The sequence below is a fragment of the Pyxicephalus adspersus genome, chromosome 3, assembly GCF_032062135.1.
Source record: "Pyxicephalus adspersus chromosome 3, UCB_Pads_2.0, whole genome shotgun sequence".
Lineage (NCBI taxonomy): Eukaryota > Metazoa > Chordata > Amphibia > Anura > Pyxicephalidae > Pyxicephalus > Pyxicephalus adspersus.
Window position 1 is genome coordinate 150862103 of NC_092860.1, and position 17038 is coordinate 150879140.

The 17038-nt window shown below is 39.1% G+C and overlaps 1 protein-coding gene across 4 annotated transcripts in view; it reads left to right on the forward strand.

The window, feature by feature from the left end:
* Window positions 1-16779, forward strand: part of EXOC6B (exocyst complex component 6B) — a 186461-nt gene extending 169682 nt beyond the window's left edge. For 2 of the 4 annotated variants that reach the window (XM_072406673.1, XM_072406675.1), the window contains 3 exons: window positions 7183-7295; window positions 10340-10351; window positions 12313-16779. In XM_072406673.1, coding sequence (XP_072262774.1) covers window positions 7183-7295; window positions 10340-10351; window positions 12313-12439 — 252 coding nt within the window. In that variant the 3' untranslated portion in view covers window positions 12440-16779. The remainder of the gene's footprint in view (window positions 1-7182; window positions 7296-10339; window positions 10352-12312) is intronic. The other 2 variants (XM_072406674.1, XM_072406677.1) reach the window with 1 other exon arrangement.
* The last annotated feature ends 259 nt before the right edge of the window (window positions 16780-17038 follow it).

Consider the following 17038-nt stretch of genomic DNA (forward strand, 5'->3'; position numbering starts at 1 on the left):
TTCCCTGGAGTTAGGGGGTAAGGATGGTGCAGGACAGAATTGAAGGTGATACTTATGGAAACACAGATGTAGAGATGCTGCAATGACGATTAGGCAGGAACAGTGGAGGTACAGGAGTAAAGTAAAAGAAAGATAATGGACAAAACAATATGCAATTGAAACTTTTTTGAGACATAGGTGTGAGGAACTAATGGTGGCGGTGAAACCGGTGTAGACACAGACTAAGGTTCCCCAGTTGTGAAAGCTCACTAATGAAGCGCAAAAGATGACGGACACTTAGAAGCTGACGTTGACACTTGTTGGGACCAGGGCTGGATTTCTCTGCAGCACTGTGGCCTAGAGGTGGCATTTGTACTGCTATCATGGCAGTTTTACTATCATTTTATACCCTAAAAATGCTTAGCCTAGGGCTGTTCCATCATGCCTCCCCTATGACCTCCCACTATCATTATGGCCGCTCTCCCATATTTGCACAAGTTATGTGACCTAGGGAAAGAAAAAAGTACTGATTCAGTCCTGATGGGGACACAGGTTTAGCTGGGGACATTGGTCTACGGGAATGGATTGGAAACACACAAATATAGGTGGCACTGGTGTAAAGAAATTGGAATGTAACACAGGTTTGGAGATATGAAAATTTAGACATGAATGATAAATAACTCATTGTTAGTCAGTATATGATTGTTGTATTTGCATACACAAGTAGAAAAGTAGTGAGGGTCGTTCATTCCAAATGCTGGCCATACTTTCCTATTCATACAGGTGGCAGAACTTGTAGAGGTTTCCCCAACTTAAAAAAGGGCACTGAACCACCCAAAGCCAGCTTCTGTGTTAGAAGCCAGGTCTGCAGGCTATGTCTGCCCTGGAATTCTGACTTCATACAGATAGGAGAGGACAGCTTCATATACAGCATATCCCTGTTTAGTCTGAGCATCAGTGACGCTCCTCTTCTCCAGCTTGTGTGTAGACATCCTGTCACTAATCTGTCATCAGCTCCCATCACTTTCTCCTCCACAGCGCCTAACCGCAGCAATCATCTGTTTACTACCTTTCTTCCTTCATGACCTGCTGAAAGAAATGGGGAATGCTCACTCTCACAAATATTTTCAGCTATTACATACTTGACAGCAAGAAACAAATTATGGCTGATTATTAAATGACGGTATCATTAGTGGAAACAAACAGAATAAGATACAATGTGTAGCTAAAAAAGCTAAAATTAAAAAAGTCAATTACCTAAACCACTGCAAGATGGATTAGGCAAAGGGGAAACTTTATTTTGTGCTTTCTCCATACAGGGTATGACAGGCTTCCTAAATGTGCTAACTTTATCATATTGCCATCGCTGACATGTACCCTATAAATGTGAATTATGACAGGTCCGCCTTAGGGACAGACTATAAAAAGAAGATTTCTTTCTTCTTTGAGTGCTTGTTTTATGCCAAACACAAGATAGAGTCCTTAAAAAAACCACCAATTTCGGAGTGTTGTCATGTGTCTTCTCCTTGGGATCGATGTCCCCACTTGCCCTATGTCCAATGTCCCTTGCAATTTTGCTTTGTCAAACAAAGCACATGTTTTTCCACTCCGGATTGTTCCCTATTGTGTGCAAAGGTCACTTCTCTTCTCCTCAATCACTTTTTCCTTCCTAAACATTCTTTATCATAATCTTCTCTCACATTACTGCTGTGCAGAGAACTAGTTCAGATCTTTTATGTGCATTGTATTACACAGCACATCGTACAATGATGTAGCTGCATTCCCCAAAGTGCAATGTACTTCTCTATAGTGCATTGGTATGGTGCCTTACAAACCTGTAGTGACTGGCAAATCCCTTTTCATTTTACAAGAGTGGTTTAATAGAGGGGTTGCCTGCACTTCTGAGCTGATTAAAGTAGATTTAAACCCCAAAATAAAATGATAGTATATCGTAACGTAGCTTATGAGTCTTTGGAGCAGTATTTCTCCACCAGGGTTCCTCCAAAGATTGCTAGGGGTTTGGTTGAGCAACAAGTAGTTTGGACTTCTCAGGTGAGTTTTATTGACACCAATTTTTGGCTATCGGTAAGGATAAGATATATGAGCTGTGGGTATAGCAATTATGGTGGGGGTTCCCTGAAGACCTGAAAGTTATTTCAGTGATTCCCCCCATGGTAAAAAGATTGAGAAAAGCTGCCTGCTTGCATTACTTATTCTTTTTCCATTTTTTGCACGTTGTACAATAACAGATCTTATGTCACTGAACTTATGTCACCAAAGTTGCTCACCTACTTCAAACAACAAACACTTTCCTTCCTTTTCTCATAAAGTGGGGTGTGAGGGCAATCTGTACTTTGCAGAAGATTCTTTGCAAGGAAGATACAATTGTGTTTTCTTTTAATTTGATGCACAGGAACTTACATAGACATGGCACACCTGCCAAGATGAAATTATATGTTATTTTCTTTATTTTCCTAAGTATAAGAAAACTAATTCACCCATCACATCTAATAATAATACTAAAAAAAAACCCATATGTATTGAATTGAAGATATCCTTGAATGATCCCTGTGAAGCTGATCCATCATAAGGTCCTGCACCCCACCAGATCTCCCCACATGACCACTGTATATGTATTTCACCCCCTAAAGCCACATTTTCTTCTGCTCTTTGCCAATTAACGGTGCAATGGTTTGCTATTTATAAATGATAAAGTTATCCTGTGTCTGTCTGAAAAAGCACTACTGTGTCTGTTTCTTTTTTTTTTTAATCCCTAGATTGATATTCCATTTCCTCTATGGAAATTCTCGTCGTGCCCTCTTGAAACTTCCCTGAACGATATGTCAAATCAGCATTATGGGCCAGCTGTAGAGTGTAATCACTGGTAATGTGTTTGTGTTATTCGGAAGCTAGGCGCGCAGGTTCAGTGGCGGGTGAATGTGCGAGTTCACCGAGAGGTGAAGACACAGAAAATGACTCAGCGCGGGATTCTCTATGTACACACACCCTCCTCCTCCTGCAGCTCTGGACAGGTGTACACGCCGACTCAGGAATCCGCATAGGAATTCAGATCTTGTAGCTGCTTCATCTCCTGAGAGATCAATACTGCTCAGAAATATGTTCATTTTTCTCTTGTCATTTTTAGCTATTGTTATGAAATAATTCTCATTTGTTAGTTAATATAAGCATGAACAGTTAGTTTTGCAGATCATGTGCAGTTCTCATGCATGCATGATCTGTTTAGTCCTATAAATGTTTAGAATATTTATAAAGCCAAGAACAAGCCTCTTATTTATAACCATTTCAGTATTCTTCCAAGGTTTTTTAGCTGGGAAGAAGCTGTAGGTGGGTGGCAGTTCCTATATTGTGACCCAAATTTTCAGTACCTACCCAAAAACAGCCGGGTGATTACTGAAAAGTGTCGGGTGGTGCGCCCAGCTAAAAGGGGCCGGGTAGAACACTGCACTTACTTAGTCCTTCAATGTAATGCCCAAATTTGCTTCCTTTCTGCTTTATTATTACCTAGTGGTCCAGCCAGTAACACTTCCTGTCCTCCCTCCCTACCTCTACTGTCTCTGTGGTGAAGCAGCATTGTCGCTCTTGGCTGCTCTTCTTATTTGCACTACTCTTTGTCTCCATTCGATATAGAGAAGGGGTTGCATAATTTATAGTAGAGAACTGGGGTGGATAATTGTTTCAGATTTTAGTGCAGTGGATCTTTATTAGGATTATAAGGTGTTTTTGTTGTACTGTCCAATGTGGACATATACTGTATTAAAATTCATTTGGTAGGATATGTGCACATAAAAAGTGCATTGATGGGTGGATGGTAGTGTGGAGTGGTGGGCAGCACGGTGGCCGGCCTTTGCAGCGCTAGGTCCTAGGTTCGAATCCCAGCTAGGACACTATCTGTGTGGAGTTTGCAGGTTCTCCCCGTGTCTGCGTGGGTTTCCTCCGGGTACGGTTTCCTCCCAAAAATGTGCAGGTAAGTTAATTGGCTTCCCCCTAAATTGACCTTAGACTACAATAATGACTATAGTAGGGACATTAGATTGTGAGCTCCTTTGAGGGACAGTTAGTGACATGACTACGGACTTTTTACAGCGCTGCGTAATATGATGGCGCTATATAAATACTGTGTAATAATAATAATGCCTAGGCTAGCAAATAGATTGCTCTAGATAACTCCCACATGTAATGGAAACCTCCATGATTGAAAGAACTGAAATGCAATTGAGTTATATAGTCAGGCTGTGAAAGAAAGGGCTAGATGCTCCTCCATTCAGGAAATGACAAAGATCAAAGTTTGCAAAGATGTCAGGGAAGGTAATTTCAGTCCAGGAGAGGATCTCATGTACAACACTGTAAGACTAAATGGAAAGCTGGAAGTCAAGTTTACTATTCCTATCAGGTTTGTATGTAACCCCACTGGGAAGATATTCCACTTTTCTTATATGTATCAGAGACACTGGAAGACACCCACTGCAATAAAAGCATTGTCAGAAGTTCTAGCTCTCAAAGTAAAAAGACGTTTTTGCTTAGTTTCCAGTTGAAGACACAGACAGAAAGGGTAATGTCCCCAACTGGGATACAAATAAAAAAAATCTGAAGTTCACCTTCAGCCACCTTGGGTGCTCGTTTTACCTTGTGATTGTTTAAAAGAATGTTGTAGGGTAAGTCCAGCTCAAACTTTTTTTTATTTTCTTTTTTATAGATTTGTAAAGTGAGGAAAGGTCAGCTTTTGGAATGATTTACCCTGTCCCAGTGACAACATATTACCAGGAACCTCTAATGACACAAACTATTTGTTGGAGTAGGGGATGTCTGGAACCCTTTCCAGCACCCGACTCTTACAGATACAGGGGTCCTACATTGCACTGTTCATTGTTTTTTTTTTTGGCCTTGTTCTAAGAGCCAGTCGTAAAACTGTCAAGTTCCTCAAAGGGTCCAAAAATTCTCAATAGAGCTCTGGAATGTTTCTGTATAATGACCAGAAAATGCACAAAATAATAAATGTCATAATACATAATATTACATAATATTATATAATATAAAATATAATATAAATAAATAATATTAATAATAAAAATAATAATTAAATAACATTATAAAAAAAAATTATAAAATAAGAATAATAACAATATAAAATAATAATACATGAAAGGAGAAGGGTGGAAGGAGGTATTTTTTTTTTCCCTGCTGTACGGGGGGAATCGGACGTGATTCCTAGCCACCTTATATAGTTTACCCCTTTTGGTAATATTTGACCAAATTGCAGGCTCCACCAGCAGCACAGCCAATATTTGCAGCCACTAAGCCTTTTTTTTGGTAGTTCAAGTGTCGCCACGCACAATTAAATATTCTAATAATGACCTGCTTCAGATGAAGCACTCCGTCCCCCTCCCTCCTTTCCCTCGCACTTTGACATTTCCCCGTTTGATTGACACAAACTGACATCCGCCCAGCCAGACCTGCTATGTTAATCCGGCACTCAAATAGGATTTTAGTAAATACATTTTTCTGTGAGTGTGTGTCCTGTCACGTTTGATGCATGGCCCTGAATCGCGCAGACGGCAGGCTTAAAAGAATTGATGGTATTTGCATATTTCGTTTTGGAATCTTCCCCAGAAGGTACAGACTGAAACGCTGAAACTCCCGTGACTCTCAAATGCCTGTGTGCTTGAATTTTATTATGTTTTTTTGGTTCAAAGGTGAAAAGTTTAAGTGGAATATTTAGAAGAGGCTTCCAGCAAGGTGTTATAGCCATACGGTGTCAGCTGGAGGTTACCGTGTGTAGCAAAATGGCTAAGAAAGCATGATTTAACCCTGACATTCCAGATTATTAAATACCTATAGGGATTACCTCCCACGTCTTATTATTCATTTTTGTAAATGATCGTCAAACCTACATAAAGTCTCCGTTAACTTTCCACACTTGTGCAACATGATAGAGCATTTGAATCTCGAATGGTGGCTTTAATCTACTGCAAGGAATTGGAATTGTCCCACATGATAAATCTAATCTTTTTTTTACACATTTTGTAGTTTTTTCAGGTTTCATATTCTTGTCATTTCGATAATGCACTGGTATTTTAGTGTCCAGGTGTGACTTTGACTATAAATTCTGGTGGTAGGTCAAACTCATATGTGGTAAATTGCTTGATATTGCTTGTCATTTTCGAGATTTCATGTGACTAGAAAGCAATTGAAGTCAGCTGAAATCAGCCATGTGTATAGCTAGGTAAGGAATAAGAATGAAAAAGAAAAAGCAGGGTCTTTCTAGGCACAAAATAATGTATTATATTGATGAGTACAATAAACAATAACCAATATATAAACAAAAAACATAACAGTTTCAAGAAAATCAATCACAATCCTTTCTTGTGATGCTTTTTACATTGGCCCCAAAGGGGCATTCTGTGCATACTGGAAAAACTCAACTCACACCCAAAAAGGGATTTGTTGGTGTGCTTTTCAATTTGGCCCAAGAGCAGTTCTACACATCAAACATCTAACCAAATACATTTTTTTGCCATACATAATATTCCAATATCCAATCATATTATTTGTGTTGATTGCTGTACCCAACCCATTTCGCCCTAATAGGCTTCTTCAGGGGTATTGATTTATCAACAGATCTTTGGCACTTGCAGTAATTGGGTATGGTCTTGTAGAATATATAGCAAAGTATTAATTAAGGTGATAACCAACCCCCAGTAATAAGGACAGTAATTACAACTTGTCCAGTCAAAATCCCAATAAAGGTATTGATGGAGAGTAAATCTGTGTAGAGGAACTTAGGATAAACAGTGTGAAACCTCCTGGCTTCTGTGGATGCGTGGGTTTCCTCCGGGTACTCCGGTTTCCTCCCACATCCCAAAAACATGCAGTTAGGTTAATTGGCTTCCCCCTAAATTGATCTTAGACTACATTAATGACATATGACTATAGTAGGGACATTAGATTGTGAGCTCCTTTGAGGGACTGTTAGTGACATGACTACGGACTTTTTACAGCGCTGCGTAATATGATGGCGCTATATAAATACTGTGTAATAATAATAATAATAATAATAGGAGCCAAGTGTATAGTTAGCTTTATTGCTATTGCCTACGTCTGTCTACACATTGCAGTATTTACCATTTCCAACCACTAATGTAAATCACACAAACCTCTGACCAATATTTCCTTTCCTTTTTGCAGTTGCTGGACCTTTTCATCAAATGGGACTGGTCAACTTACCTGGCTGACTACGGACAACCGAATTGTAAATATCTGCGAGTCAACCCCACCACAGCCCTCACTCTGCTGGAAAAGTATGTTTATGAAAGTGTGCAATATACAAAATTACATCATAGTCATGGCAAATTACAGGGCAACTACAGTTACTTGTCACAACAGCACATAATTGTATTGAAAACATCATTTATCTCAACTAAATAAGTCCATGGCGAGGTACGATTGAAGATTAGATTTAAATACCCCCATTAGTTAGTGTTCTGCAAGTCTGGATCGCGAAGCCCATCTCTGGTCTACAAACCCTCCTTCCCCCAAAATCTGGCACATACCCAAACCTAATCACACAACTTTAATAAAAGGTTAAAAATGTGCCTATCAGAGTTTGACATCATGAAATGTAGACTAGTAATATAACACTGTGATTAATATTACCTTGTCTTTATATAGCGCCAACATATTACACAGCACTGTACAAAGTCCATAAGTCAGTAGCTGTCCCCCAAAGGGGCTCATAATCAAATGTCCCTACCATAGTCATATGTCATTACCACAGTCTGATAAAGTTCAATTTTGGAGGGAATCCAATTAACCTAACTGCATGTTTTTGGAATGTGGGAGGAAACCGGTGTACCCGGGGAAAACACTCAAACACAGGGAGAACCTGCAAACTCCATGCAGATAGCGTTCTGGACGAGATTCAAACCTGGGACCCAGCACTGCAGATGCCAGTGTGCTAACCACTGAGCCACCGTGCTGCCCAGGCTGCTGTGATCCAGGTAGAGATGAGCACAGGACAGAAATACCTGTTCTTCCATGTTCATTTTGGATCCATTTTCAAAAGTGGGCTTTGGTGAAAAATAAACAGGACGGGTGTAGAATCTGTCCCCATGCACATCTCCAGGTCCAGATCTGATAATCAGTCCTGGTGCTGCACCTCGCATAATTATATCTTGTGCCACTAAAAATTTTTAGGGCACTGATGGAGTCTTCTGAAAGCCAGTGGGATGCATCCACCTTTTTGTGTCAAAGATTAATTTAAGGATTTATATATATATATATATATATATATATAATTTTGTTTTAGAATAAGTTTTAAGTGCACCATCCAGACTTGTAGAACATTATCTTCATCCTGCAGAGTGATATGTCATGAAGGTATTAGTGGTCCATGAGAGTTGACAGACCTTTAAAGCACTGCGACCTTCACACTGTTTTTTTTTTTACAGAAAATCCTGTGCTCTTATGTACAGTATATTTCTAGAAGACATTTTTAATTACATCTTCTTTATTGCTGCACCATAAAGGTCTCGCACTTCACTCTTTAGAACATCTGATATGTTGAATGAATCTTCTTCCCCTGGAAGCCCCATCCTTTTAACCTAAAATGCTGCATTGCCTGTCAAAGATTGTATCACAGCAACAAAGACACAGAAAGTAAAGACTATTGCCCGGAAAGCTAGTTAAAGGATCTGTCCTGCTGAATTACAAATCCAGCAAGTTTTGAGAAACTGACTTTACTGACTCTATCAGTCTCATTGATCTGGGTCCATGTTGTGTTTAGATGAAAGTCACCAATGATTCCCCACATGTTAATGTTATGACTGGGGAATTAAAAAAAATACAAACAATTACAGTGTTTGTTTATTATAGCTGTTTTTTGTTTTTGTTTTTTGGGGAGGGGGGTGTTAGGCTGCAGTGATGTAACCAATTGGACCCTTACCATTACTTTCTTTTAGGGCCACTGCAGCAGTAAATGAAAGTCACCAATGATTCCCCACGTGCTAATGTTATGACTGGGGAAATAACAAAACCCCAATTTTGTACTGTAATGAATACAATTACAGTATTTATTTACTATAGCTGTTTTTTTTTTTTGTTTTTTTTATGGGAGGTTTTTGTTAAGCTGCAGTGATGTAACCAATTGGACCCTTACCGATACTTTCTTTTTAGAGCCACCGCAGCAATAAATCTAAAAAATATTCTATAAATCATAATTTGTAAACTGTGCACTGGATTGTAATATTTTACAGATAATCTTATTTAACTAAATGATTCTTTGCTCTCTGGAGCGTAGTGTCAAGCGGCCAATAATAAGATTTAGCAGGCTGTACAGCAGAGTGTATCTCAGCAGAGGCGTCACAGGAACACCTGGATTCATCATGTCCCAATGCTGACCTATGTAAAGGAGGGCAGGCTGTGTCTAGGGGAATGTGCGTAATTTTTCCTCCATGTCACAGTTGTCTGTGAGATACAGCTGCTGATTTCACGCCTATATTTCACCTTCACATTGACATCTTTACCACTTTTTTTTTTCCTGCAGGAAGTTATTCACATATTTTAGGTTATATATGCATATTTACCCCTCCGCTTCCCCAATAACTTCATTCTTTTCTTATCTCCCCTATCTCATTCCTAATTTCATCCTTTCTTCCCTTTCCTTCTTCATACCTTTGTCCCTCTCTCACTTCCCTTTCCTTCTTCATACCTTTGTCCCTCTCTCACTTCCCTTTCCTTCTTCATACATTTGTCCCTCTCTCATCTCCCCTTCTTCCTATTCCATACAATCATTATTTTAGCTACTTTTATTTCTCCATAATTTCATTCTTCTTTCACCTCCCCTTCCTACTTTATAACATCATCCTAGTCTTAGTTCCCTATTGTTTTTTTCATAACTTCACCCCTATTACTCCTTTTCCTTCTTCATAACATCATTATTCTGTCCCCTCCTCTTCCTCCTGTATTCCTTTCACATCTCCCTTTCTGGCATCATAACTCAGTTCCTCTTTCACCTCCACTTAATCCTCCATATGTTTATCCTTCTCTAGCTGTGCAGTGATTTGTTCAGGTTATGGTAAAACTGAGGTAAAGTTTCATATTGGAACTTGGAGAACTGCATAGTAACACATTTCAGTAAGGTACACCAACCATTCATAGGTTATTTTTGTTAATAGCCATTGTTTTATCATTTATTTTCCATTCTGTTCTCAGACATCTTCTGTTAATTTTCTGTTGTCTGCTCAGACCTTGACTAGCTTTCTTTCCATTTCATTTTTTCCCATCTACATTTTTGTTTTTTGTGTTTTTTACTTTTTTTTTTCTCCATTGTGTTCACCTGGTAAAGAATCCATCGTGTGTAAGTATTATTGCATTCACACTGTTCTTTTGTACGTTCTGGACCAGATTGTTTGTGCATGTCGCCTGGTTGTTACTTTTTTTTTTTTTTTGCCTGTTTTGGACCTTTCTGTAACTTTGTGTTTTTACTAGTTCATAGAGTAACTATACTACATAATAATGACATTTTGTAATCGCCTGTCAGTTTAATATTCCCGTCTGCTTCTTGTATCTGTGAATTCACACTTTTTTTGTGTCTTTGGATCCCATTAAATGGAGGAAATTAAACACAGGAATTGTAATTTCCAGTAATGACTAATACCTCAGATCTTGTTCTGCCATTCAATGTAATCAGATGATTGCGCATGGCCGCCTTAGATATATTTAAATGACGTGAGCTACAACTTGTGTAGGTTCCATGAGTCACTTGTTAGAATAATAACATCACAAGTTGATTCCATTTCTGCAGGGCAGAGCCACACAGGTACTGGTTAAACTGGCTGGGATTTATTTCAGTCCAGTTTAAATGGGATTCTCCAGGAAATGGTAAAGATTCCTATAGGCATTAGCTATGCATGCATCCTACCTCCGATCTAAACAGTCATTATAGTGAAGATAATTGCTTGCATTTACATCTCCGAGCTATGTGGGGTCATGTGTATCAAAAGGGAGAGGGTTAGCACTCCACAGACTCCATATTACCCTTCTTTTGGATGTTAATTCAAACACACAGAAAAATCCCCTTCAAAGATACTTTAATTATTATCATTAATTATTAAAAAATGCCATATACAATGACAGGAAACTACTACCTACTCCAAGTGAGTGGACCCAAGTCGGAATTACTGGCATACTTCTGTGTAAAATAAAAACAAATCTTTATTTCAAAAAATATATACAAAAACATAATATTAACACTACATTAAAAGGCCAGACACATGGCTTTGGAGGCACTTGTACAATACACATTTAAAAGCTAGCAAATAAAATTTCTCTACATATACCCAATGTGTTTGGCGGCAGCAGCTGCTTCTTCAGGGATTTGATAGCAGACCAACAGAAAATACTGTCCACAAACCAGAAAGATTTTAAAATCCAAGAGTGACCAGGAGGGCATGCAGGACAGAGGTAATAGCAAACACTGGACTGGTGTCAGTAAAATCAGCTAAGGATGATGTCTCCAAGAATTCACCAATGCCCTCACTATTGATGAAAACCTCATAGATTGTTCTGAATACCTTCTGACCTGGTGCCACAGCCAGTCAAACAATTAGGCACTGGTTTTTTGGATGTTCCAGTTGTATTAATGCCCTTTAAGTGTCAGCGATTCAATCTGAAAGATGATCAGCATTGAATTGCTGGTTCACATGCCCAAATGCAGTGCTATCAAGGGACCTGAATAGTGGATTTAGATAGCTATATTTTCTGTCACAAGGTACAGAAAAAAAACATAGGTTAGAGAGGGGTGTGATGGAATTGGAATTGGTTTTTAAAGCCTATGTAGTTATTAATGTACGGTTTTCTATTGTTTGACATCCAAAAAATCTTGGACTTTATTAGTTAAGATGAAACCTAACATATTCATTGTTTTTCCCCATCTGCAAGTCCATTCTACAATCTGTCCATGCATAGCATCAATGCCTTCCAAAGTTTTCCCCTTTCAAAGATTTTCTTTTGGAGGACCTACACTTGCACATGGCCACTTGGTATTTGCAGAGCACCTTGCCAGAAGTACATAACTCTCTAGCCTCGACATCAGTACTTTCTCTCATGCTATATTCTTTCTCCCCCTCGTTGTTGATGATGTCCATGTTGGATGGAATAAGGAATAGTAAGTAAGGAAAGTAAACATGAGGGCATGGATACTGGTCTCTGGAATGTTTACCAAGCATTTGCTTAACTTTGAAAATTAGGTTTTAGTTTTTGTAGAGGTGGAAGACAGTGTATAGTTCCTTGCTAAATCTTCTGTTTCTGTTTCCTCAGGATGAAAGACCCCAGCAGGAAGAACAACGTGTTTGCCCAGTTCCGAAAGAACGAAAGAGACAAGCAGAAGCTGATTGAAACTGTGGCTAAGCAGCTCCGAAGCTTGATCAACAGCCATCATTCTTGAGGTGCCGGAGCAGAGCGGACAGTGCCGTGCACTATATACTGAACAAAAAACCCTGGCGCGTTACCCCCTGGCATCTCCTTTACAACATATCTTCGCCAGGGGGGCAACATTTTCTATATTGCTTACGGCACCTGACTCCTCCTACTTTGGTTTCCATAGCCAGTGTCAACTTCTTTCTTCCAAATATTTGTAAGCTGTGCCAAGATAAACAAGGGAATATAGGATTTTGCTTCTGCCAGGTGCGGGTGGCGGTTTCTTATTGCACTGATACAGTAAATTTTCTTTTTTCTTTTTTTGACATGTAAAATGTTAGAGAGCAATTTTACAAGTTTGTAGAACACTCAATGACTTGCTTAGAAACAGATGTATTCTTGTAAACAAGACAACTCCAGTCTGTACAGTGTTTTTTTTTCTGTGTTTTGTTTTACAATATACGCACTGACTCTACTGACCGATTAGAAATTATTTTTACCATTATTGTCCCCATGCACACAGTAATAGTGGTCTGCTGGGGAAAAGATAGTGATCAGACTAATGTGTTACACAGTTCATAGCATTGTTTCCCTTGGAGAGGGATTATTAGTCTTTGTAGCAAGATGAGAAATGTGCCACTATAACCTCACGCTTGGCCTTCAAGGTGTCTCGCTTGTTGTCAAGTCACTGTGGTTTTATTGTAGAATTCTTAAGTATCTCCCCCCTGGCCCTGCCTATCTTAGTTTCCCATTAGAAGAAAGCAGCGTGTATCCAGGGATAAATGTTTCTTTTTGATTTCATGCTAGCAGCACAACATGCAGCAGACTTTGGGGAGGGGAGAAGCAGCACACAGAGCCAATCATTCATGCTATGTTGCAAAGAGTTACTGGTACCAGACCAGAGCTAATCAGTATGCTGCTTCTCCTTTCACTTCTCATTCACGGGCTGCTGGAGAGACATGACTTGTGCTGGAGCACAATATTCCAGCATAGAGAAATCACATTTTCTGTCCTGCCGGACAGGGCCTGTGCTGTGTGGCAGATCTGTTTGGATTTCAGAACTTAGAACTATAGACAGAAGTACAAACCCTTTTGGCGAGTAGAACAGCTCCCTTTGATGTATTCAGTTTTTATTCAGCCATACAATTTCCCATTTGGTTTTACATTAAAATCCAAAAAGTGTAATGAGTGCAAATTGTGTTGAGACCTGTACAATCTGAATCTACAATGTCACACAGGCATATGAGTCTACATCTTTTCTTCTTTTTAGCTTACTTTCTGCCTGTTTGGTCATTTCCAGTTTGCAGATACAATTATTTTATTGTACATTTAGACCTGAAAACCTTGTATAAGTGCAGTGTATACTGCAAGTTATAAAGTTTCAGCCACCCATAAGCAGCTATGTAAAGTATAATTTAGCTTTAGTTTTGGGATGTTAAAAACAGATCCTAATGTGAGTGGTGACTGTCATATAAAGCTGCTCACTGGCTTCTTCTGGGTTTGGGTTCTTTGGCCATCTTGGATAGCCAGGCCGGGTGATGCAACACCCAGGCTTGGGCACATGAGTCCATTCATGCTGACTTGGGCCAGATTTGTACACATGAGCTGTGCTTTTGTTGTGTAAAAGAAGGGTAAGATGAGACATAGTGTAAAAAATCCTTCCTTTGCTTGGTTCTGCCATCATAACACATTTCCCTTCTAGCATCTAAACACCCATAATGTTTTTAATGACCCCATTACAGCATGGCAGTTTTTTTCCCCAAACAGTTAGGATTTCACCAAATCACTTTAATGTCATTTTTGCACATTTTGCCTAATGCCTTTTCACCCAAAAATGGTGAATAAATTAATTTTTTTATGCTACACTTTAAATGTGGAGAATGCCTTTGGCTACAAGATAGATCTGTAGTGTGTTATTTAAAACACATTTGTGCCACCTTTGAAACCAATTGCCTTTAAAAAAAATGAAGCTTCATTCAACTGAAGAAAGCTTCTGATTGTCACCATAGATGTAATACGGCACCTTTCGCCTTAACTTTCTTAGCACCAGGCAGCGGGTTCCTAAAGGTGGAGAACCATTTCTGTTCTCCACGTTTTTAAAGATAAGTCTTATAGTCTAAGGGAGCCTTTCTTGACCTTTTTAACATGAGGGCACCCTTGGAATAATTTTCAGATTGTAGGGAATTCCGATATATTACTTTAGACACAGTCAGGACAGAGTGTCTCTTACATTGCTGGTCATTGGGAAGAATTTCACCCTTACAGATAGCCAAAAAGATCACTGGTGTCAGGTAAACTGACCTGAGAGGCACAAACTGCTCATTGCTCAAGGAACCCCCAGCAACCTCTTAAGAATCCCTAGGCCAGTTCCTTTGGGGGGAGCCATTAAGCTGCCATTTTTATATAACACCATTATTCAAACAAAGCATGAAAATAACATTGCACAAGGAAGGTCATCACAGGCTATCTTGGTTCAGGTCTTATTCTTAACACGGCGGCTCTACTTGCCATAGAAGTGCCATAACTTTGCTTGATTGTGTTAATAAATAGCAAAGACGTTATGGTCTGATATAGAACTTTGTAGAAGAATATATTGGTCATTACTCCCACCTCATCAAAGCAATAAAGAAAAGAAGTAAGAATTGGGCCTACAATTTACAGATAATTCTAAGACCTCAGTCACCAAATGGGAAATCTATGGTTGAAAATACCTATAGAGTTGGTTTCTCTAAATGAATGCCTCAGATTCATTTTCCCTTGGCCATGCTGAAGGCTAAGTCAATCCTTTACTTAATATTCTTTTATAGTGTGTCCTATTGTTCCCTGTTACATTCATCCAGTCTGCCATACTTGGTTCAAAAAGAGAAAAAGGGACATAATTCCTATGGAACTTAAAGGCAAAATTGTTGCAAAAATGGAAGTCATATTAGTAAAAAGGACTTGATATAAGCTTAAGATTTTTTTTTTTCTGTCGACGTTTAAAAACTGCACAATTATACAACGGGGATTTGGTTTGTATTTGGCTTGAAAATCCAGGCTTATAATTTACAGCCATTGTGATCTGCAGTCTATCAATTCACTAGGCACCAGCACCATCTGTGCTTTTGGCTTTCAGGTTGGAAGTCGGCTTACTGATTCACAATCAGGAGTTTATGGCTGAGAGATTCCATAACCAATTACGATTTCCAAAATAATTTTTTTGAGTCATCACTGACATGAGAAATGTCTCATAACAGACAACCGGTAATGAGCCATCGTCTTGGCTAAGCTGTAACTGACAGACTGATCAGTCATACTACATTTTATTTGCATAACACTTTATTGGCAGAAATGAGAAAAGTTAGAGTTACCGTTTACAAAACGATGATTTTTTTTGGGCAAACCTATCTTTAAAAAAAAAAGGAAAAAGCAGATGATTCTTGAGATCTAGTAGATCTTTCATTTACAGATGTGCCTTTACAATCACCTCCAATTTTGATTGGTTTAAAGCCCTATAACTCTATATCTAAAATGCTCTTAGTGCTTGCATTATGTAGTAAGGCACACTAATATGGTCAGGAGCCACGCTGTATGGTCTGAGACATAGGGGGGCACACAAAAGTGTGTTTCAACTTCTCAAATGGAATGTACTTTACCAGTCTCTGAGCACAGGGCACTGTACCTGAGAATATTTATCTAGAAATTGTGTCCATGAAAGGCTAAGGCCAACTAGCCACAGCTTGGGAGGTGAGCTTTGGTTTTTAAGAATTCTTTAATGCTTTGTGGTCATTATTAAAAAACAAAGCGAGAAAAGTCAAATTTTATCCTTTCAAGTATTGCCTTGTATAGTGTTAATTGTCTGGATTCCAGCCTTACATTCCTGAGCTACTGCTACGCCTTCATTATGCTTGAGTTGTATCACCAGATGCTAGTGGACTAACAGGCCGTATGCTGGTTCACCTCATAAAATGGCTGCCACTGTGTCATGCACACTTCAAGACGCCATGACTGATCTACTTGACAATGGTGTATCCAGGATAACAAAGGGAAAGAAGTATCATGTTAGTTGGATGGGAATTCTTTTCGGGTCCCGTCATGCAATAGCGCACTTTTATCTCCTCCTCTGTCGGGGAGGAGGGCTGACCTTAGAATTTTGTTATATGTGGAGGCCATGATGGGACTCGGAGCCTTCATACGTTTTCCTCTTCTCAGTAGTACAGTGTGAGCAGTAGGCCCCGGGGTTCAGGTATTAGTGACGCCTGTAGAACAATACCAATTACAGGACGACACACTGACAGAATGACTGGAAATGTTGCGGCTCTGTATGCCCTCTGTACTATATCACACTCCCTGTAAAAAGAAATAAAAAAATAAACTGTTTGTTGGTTATGTGTGTTCGTGTTTTTGTAGAAGTTGTGTTAGTCCTTGACAAGGTTGTTATATTACATGAAACTATTTACATATCTCGTCTCATTCATTTACAAAGGAAAGTCAGGGGCTGTTTAAATGTTAGGTCAATCTGTTTGCTAGGAAAGGAACCGCCATAGATCCCTTTTCAGATTTATCCAAATTCATTGAAAATCATACCCTGATTGTACACTGTGCAATGGAACGTCTTCCTACTACAATGACATGATTGATCCTAGTA